At 36.7% G+C, this 7,261-nt stretch overlaps 1 protein-coding gene across 2 annotated transcripts; it reads left to right on the forward strand.

Moving 5' to 3' along the window:
• The first annotated feature begins 204 nt into the window (after positions 1–204).
• Positions 205–4,431, forward strand: LOC120103648 (probable E3 ubiquitin-protein ligase BAH1-like 1). Of its 2 annotated transcripts, none has more exons than XM_039122681.1 (7): positions 205–378; positions 474–688; positions 2,402–2,646; positions 2,830–3,126; positions 3,584–3,721; positions 3,882–3,940; positions 4,020–4,431. In XM_039122681.1, exons 2-7 carry the CDS (start codon positions 499–501, stop codon positions 4,123–4,125), a joined length of 1,035 nt encoding a protein of 344 aa, XP_038978609.1. In that variant the 5' UTR covers positions 205–378; positions 474–498; the 3' UTR covers positions 4,126–4,431. The 2 variants fall into 2 exon arrangements, with proteins under 2 accessions (XP_038978609.1, XP_038978610.1); XM_039122682.1 differs by having other exon boundaries at positions 206–378; positions 2,872–3,126.
• The last annotated feature ends 2,830 nt before the right edge of the window (positions 4,432–7,261 follow it).

Consider the following 7,261-nt stretch of genomic DNA (forward strand, 5'->3'; position numbering starts at 1 on the left):
ACATCCCTCATAAATATTTGGGTATCCCAAATCGTGTGCAGGCACGAATCATGAGGCATGAAGTGATTCCACGGACCATTGGCTCTTAACCCAAGTCTGGATTTAATGATTTATTAAATCAATAGTTTCCCGTTTTGGCAGGACCGAATCGCCGAATCCTCCCAAGATATCGGCTATTAATTATTATATCATCTCATCCCTCGCCTCCCCTTATTGTTTCCGCTTGCATCCACCGGGAGCTTTCGTGTCGATTTCGTCGGATAACGAACAAACAGCTCGAAGCCAAAACAAAAACGAAATAGCTTCCAAACACGGCGAATTTAGAAGAAGGAGACGACGACAAGAAATCTCTCTTTCTCTCTTTATATTGATTCCAAGGTAACAATTTCTCTGTGTTTCGCTTCGAAATTTTCTCCAATTCTCGCCTTGTATTATTGATCTTGGGATCGTATTTTGTGATCTAATTGCTTAAGGTGGGTTGGATGGTGGGGGGAGGAGATGAAGTTCTGCAAGAGGTATGAGGAGTACATGCAGGGGAGGAGGGAGAAGGAGCTCCCCGGGGTCGGATTGAAGAAGCTCAAGAAGATCTTGAAGCGGTGCCCGAGGGATTTGCAATTCCAGAACCAGAACGGAGAGGAGGAAGGAGAAGGCCTGCACGGGGGCAACAGATGCCCTGATCATTGCCCAGGTATTTGATCACCTTTCGAATGAAAAAGGCGTGATGCTTGCTTTGATTTTGGTTTAGTTTTGTTCGGTTTCCTTTGGATGAATTAAAAAAAAAGGTTTTTTTGTTTCTGGTTTTGAATACTGGAATGGGTGCGATCGATGTTCGAATGGAATTTAATGTTAAAGACAAAGGCGCAATTCTTAATTTTGCCTCGTGGATTCTCTTTATCTGATCTACGTTGGGTTCTATTTTGGGTTTTTAGATTTTTGTTTTGCCAGTAATGCAGGTCTTTGGTTGTCTTGAATGAAAAGAAGTTTTTTTTTTTAATTTACAAGACAATTTGTGGTTATTGTTTTAAGATGGTAATATTAGGAGGGAAGCTGTGTCCGTGGGGAATTCATATTTTCAATCTCTCTTTTTTTATTTTTGGTGAAAATATCCTTCCATCTCTTCGAAACCTATTTTTATGTATAATTTTTTGGTTGATGATTTTGTATTTTTTATATAATTTTTATTGGATTTGGTTTTCGGATTATTTATTTATTTTGGTTGGTTTTGTTAATATTGAGTGATATATCCATGATTCTGTTTCATCGATTATTATGATGAGATGGTGGAATTTGAAGAGAAGCTTGAATGCATGGAAATGGATATTTTGATTTTTACATATTCCACGAAATTGAAATCAATATATTTCAGTAATATTCCCTTTGAATGTTGTTCTTTATCAGCAATACTTTGGTCCTAATATTTTAGTTTTGTTTCTTTTGGGTCATAGTCATAGATCAGTTTCATGGCATGGTTATTAGCAATCTTGAAGTCATAGGAAGCACCTTAAACTACTATAAATAATGTTTCTTGTTTTTCCCTCCTCTCAGTGCATGGTAATAAGAAAAGCTTTTAAATCTGATGACTCGTGCTTGGGAAAGCAAAGGTGTTTTTGTTGACTATGCTTCTGTTTCTCTTATTATCTTGTTTGGTAGATTTTGATTTTTTTTATGTTGAAGAGATTATGAGAAGCAAAGGAGAGAAAATTGCCAATTAATGGCTGTTTCTGATTGGTCTTCCTTTCTTTGCTTGTTATAACATATCGGGTTTGTTCTTTTGTTTTCCCTTTCCCTTGTTCAATAATGAGTCACTCTGATGGTTCTGAAAATGCAAGTGAATAGTAGAACTGACTATGTAAGGTCTATTATTTCATCGAGATAGAAGAACACCCAATTATCTTTCTTTTATTCTTTATCTTTTGTTATATCTTGGAAGAAGCTGATAGTTTCTCCTTACACATCAATTGTGATATACAATCAGATGTTTTATGCTTTTTTTGATACTGCTGGGGCCTTGAGATTGCTACAATTGTCATGCTTGATGGCAAGTTCTAACATCTCTAAGCTTTATGCTATTCCTAAACTTTATAATTTGGATGAATTTACCATTTGTTATCCTCTATCTGCTTGTAAGTTCCCCAACTAATATTTTTTTGGCCAACAAATTATTTGCAGACGATTCTCTTATTTTTAGGAATAATATGTTTTGGCCCATAAACTAGTCTTCTTGTCAGTCTGTATGGGTGTTCTACCAACTGAAATTACATCTCCTGTAGTCTTATAATTCTTGTACACAATCTATAGGAAAAGGGAGTTATTTGGTTCATTTTAGCACCCTATATAATCTCATGGGATAATAATGCCTTTATTTAGTTTAAATTGACTTGTTTCTTCTATTCACATGTAGTGTGTTATGGCACTTTCTTCTCCTCCCTTCTCGAGGAGATGTCAGCTGTTGTTGGCTGCTTCAATGAACGAGCTCAGAAGTTGCTTGAATTTCATTTAGCTTCAGGATTTCGAAAGTACTTTATGTGGTTTGGGAGCAAGTCTCACCGAAATCATGGAGCTCTGATACAAGAAGGAAAAGACCTGGTCACATATGCTATTATAAACTCCATCGCAATGAGAAAGATTTTAAAGAAATACGACAAGGTATGCCTCTTGATCTCAGGTAACTTGTTTTAGTGGAAATACATGGTGGTCAATTTCTTTTTTTCTTCCTTTCATAGAAAATTGATTCCATTCCACAACCTCAAATTTGAAAAGGTTATCAGTATATGATATCACTTCTAGTTTAACGCCAATATTTGCTTAATATGGACCATTCATATACAGATTCATTACTCTATTTGCTTAATACGGACCATTCATATACAGATTCATTACTCAAAGCAAGGGCAGGCATTCAGATCGCAGGCCCAGAGAATGCATATTGAGATCCTGCAGTCTCCATGGCTCTGTGAGCTAATGGCCTTCTACATCAACTTGAGGGAAAGCAAGGCCAACAATAGGGCTGTCATGGGGCTATTTGAAGACTGCTCGCTCACATTCGATGATGACAAGCCGACGCTCTCTTGTGGCCTGTTTGATTCTATGAAGGTTGACATTGATTTGACATGTTCGATATGTTTGGTGAGTCTGTGATTCTGCTCCATGGATTTTGTTGCCTCATTACTACTTTCAAACATTTAGATAATCTATATTTGAGACAGAAATCTCTTGTTTTGAGTTCTGAGAGTTATGCAGCCCGGTCTAAGTCATGGCTCTCCTTACCAATTTTAGGACTAACAGCAGGAAACAATAGTTACACTATGCCTGCATTTTTTATCAACTGTGCGGTATTTTTGATTAAGGCTGCAATCTTGTCCTTATTCATGGTACTAAAGTAATTATAACTTGCTATTTGGTATGTATCCTTCTTTAGTGATGCAATGTTACTCTGCTTAGTATATGTTCTTGAGACATGGATAACTAGAAAATTTATTTGCTGCCCAAGTTGGTTTCTGTGTTGGTTTCTTTATCATTAAAAGACACCTACATGTTTGCAGTCCAATTTCCTCTTATTAAAGTTTATATTGGCATTCTACAGGACACTGTATTTGATCCTGTTTCTCTCAGCTGTGGCCATATATTCTGCTACATGTGTTGTTGTTCTGCTGGATCTGCAACAATAGTTGATGGGCTAAAGTCAGTGGATCCTAAAGCAAAATGTCCTTTATGTCGGCTGGTACATTTCTTGCTTAATTTCTTCTATGTTTGAATATGTGCAATGTCTCGTTATATCTGCCTACGGTGTTGTATTAGAGTGGAATCTTTCTTAAATCATTTAGAAAATATACAAAAATATCTACATGATGTGCTGCTATTTTCTTCATTCGTAATTTCAGGCAGGAGTATATGCAGGTGCTGTACACTTAGATGAGCTAAACATCTTGTTAAGCCGGAGGTATACTTTTATTAAAATTCTTTGAGTCTGATTTGCTTTAATTCCAAAGAATATTTTCTCACTGCATGCCCTCAAACAGCTGCCCTGATTACTGGGAGGAGCGACTTCAGGCTGAAAGAGTTGAGCGTGTTCGCCAGACCAAAGAGCACTGGCAATCCCAGTGCCGAGCATTCATGGGTATCTGAAAGTAGGTCGGCTTATTATTTTTGGCGTTGCATGAACTGCCCCTTTGCTGGTTTAACTATCACTTCCTATTGCCACCTGTAAATAAATGAGCAACTATGGCTAGTTGGATTATACCTTTATAGCCTTCTGCTAGTTTTAAACTTGGTCTGCTCAGGTTTCATGAAGCATGAAAACCGATTCAAGCCATCTTGTTGTAATAAATGGTTTCTCTACTAAATGGTTGTGTGGTTACATTGAGAAGGGATGATGTGATTGATGATTCTAGAATGTTTTATTCCTCAAATCTAGAATTATGAGCTTCCTCATGTGTTAGGTGCTGGAAGATTCATCTAGAACACATTTTAGACCCTCTCTTTTTAGCGCACAAGGTCTTGTCCAATTCATGTCAAAATACATATATGCTGGGGATGTAAACAAACTCATCACCCATCAATATCTTCTCGTGACAGCTATAGTACAGCAAAATTCAATTTGATATTTTAAACACCCCTTTCTCTATGGTTGGTGTGCATGCAAATCAGCTTATCAAGCTATTCTTACAGAGAATCAGCAGATGCAGAACTATAAGATTGATGTATATAAAGCTTTATTATTTTAGACATATTAAAATACTGACCATGCTTTGCACCCACTCTTGCAAATATATTTTGTATAGCACGAGTGTGATGGCAATTATGACAATCTATTCTTGTAACTTCAAGGTGAATTTGGATTTTGCAATCCCAAACTGAATACTGCAGCAATCAAATTGGGAGTTTTGGGTTGTTTATGCTGACTTTGGTTTGCACCATACTAATAAAACTCATGCTGCAATATCTTGTTTCTTATTGGCAATTGTTAAAAATGATCTATAGAATGATTGCGATCCGCTGGCCATGATTAATTAGATTTAACTGTGCAATGGCTTGGTTTAGTGACTGTGATGCTCTAATTGCAATGCCTTTGCTTGAATGGCCTGACACTGGTACATGATGCACTTGGTGACTCTGTCAATAGGTGTTGTAAGAACTCTGTTTTTGACAAGAAACCGTATGAAGAATTTGACCTCGAAAGGTATATTGGCATATTTCAAATCATTCGCCTTCAGACATTTCTCTTCTAAATCAATAGTATCTAAGTAGGCTCTCAAAGTACAGTAGCCGCCTATTGCTCCTGAAGTCAACCCTTTACTTCAACCCTTGTGCTATTTCCAATTGTGAATTTGATTCTGAGAGTGAATGTATTCACCACCTTGTCCAAGCATTCCAGAAGTTGCTTCACTAGTTGATTATGGACTTGGCTTAGAGTTCATGCTAAGAGGCTTTTGTGGCATGATCCAGGTGCCTACTTTCTGAACTCTCTGAACTCTTTCCTGCCACCTCCAAAACACCCAAAGGCACCGAAACCGTGAAAGCTTTCATCTTTCTTTTACGGCAGGTCTTTCTACCTTAAGGTGTTTCTTCTACCTTGGACTTGGGGAGAATAAATCTCCATGGAAGGTACTTTCTTCTACCAGTCTTCAAACCGCTCTGCTCCATCCAACCTCCGCCGGGGAGGGGCCCATCCTCACCTGGCTCCTCCTAGCTTCTCCATTGGACAATACTTCTTCTTAACCATGCTTGGCAATTATGATGGTAAATGGAGCCCGAAAGACACCTTGCATTTACGAACACAATATTCTGAGTGAAGTGGGTTGCTGGGAATGCCGTGAACAGAAAATTTGTGGTTCTCCAACAAGTTAAGGGATGATGCATTGCGTGAGTGTGATGATGTGTTCATTTATCCTCTTTTTGCACTACTGGTTAGGATGGAGTTGCCAATGTTATATTGTAGAGACTTGCACTAGTTTCCATGACCCCAGCCCTTCTTCATTGTTTTAAGCTTCGAATATTAATATTGTTTCCAGCCTCCTTCGAATCTCAAGAATTTAGATCAAGGTAATCCACTGGCTGAGCCTTTTTAAACATGCATGCCTTTGATTGAGACAGAGTCGTTTAACAGTAGTAAAACTGTTCTTCAGGGAGATAGGTCAATGTCGAAGGGTTTGTGGGGGCAAGTCTAGTAGGTCTATTCCAAAAATCCAGCCACCTCCTGCCCCCCCAACAAAGAGCATGGCTAAAACATCTCGCAGTGCTGATGCACGTCAAGACAGAGGGGCACCGCTTTCACCAGCGAGGAAGAGAGAATCCCGGGTGAAAGAGGACGCTTGGTGGGTGAATTTGATGGATAGGACGAAGGACGTGAATGTCCCGAACTGACCCGAGCTTTTAAATTTTGGCTCTGTGTTTGGAATCCAAACTACGAAATTTCATCTAAACATGAAATATACCAAGGTAAGTGGCGGGGACCATAGTATTTTCTAAAATTTTTTTTTACGTACATATCCTCCTAAATATTAGAATTTGCTTGAATACCCTCCTAAATAGTATTTTGTATGAATACCCATGCCATCTAATGCCGTTAAGAAGTTAGCAGTTTAAAATTAAAATGACGAAAATATTATTAATGGATAAACATGCCAAAAAAAAACCTTTATAAAGGTATGCATGAAATAGCAATTTTGGAGGGTATCTGTGCAATTTAATATATTTAGAAAGATATAGATGGAAAAAAAAATTCTTAGATTTTTACATAAATACCCTTCTAAATATTAAAATTTGCACAAATGCCCTCCAAATTGATATTTACTTACCTGCCTTCACAAAATACTATTTTTGTATGAATACTTTTGACATAACAATTTAGTTAATGTAATTAGCCAAAATTATATTTGTTTTAATTAAATTTTAATTAAAATTATTAAAGTATCTTTTTATTTCTAAAGTGGATAACAGGTTAACAAGTCTCACTAGAAACTAAAATGAATTGAAATGGAAAAAATAAAATTAGATTTTTTTGCATGTAAACTTTCATAAATATGTGAAATTGCATGAATACCCTTACAAGGTATTATTTACATATATACCCTTATCAGATTTTTTTTTTGCATATTTACCTATTAAGGATATTTTACTCATTTTGAATTTTAAACCATTAATTTCTTAACAGCGTTAGACGGGATGGATATATATGCAAGAAAAAAATAAAAGGTATACATACAAAACAAGTATTATATATATATATATATATTAATTTTAAAAAAGTATCCATATAAAT

This window comes from Phoenix dactylifera, unplaced genomic scaffold (assembly GCF_009389715.1).
Source record: "Phoenix dactylifera cultivar Barhee BC4 unplaced genomic scaffold, palm_55x_up_171113_PBpolish2nd_filt_p 001672F, whole genome shotgun sequence".
In the NCBI taxonomy this organism is placed as follows: Eukaryota; Viridiplantae; Streptophyta; class Magnoliopsida; order Arecales; family Arecaceae; genus Phoenix; species Phoenix dactylifera.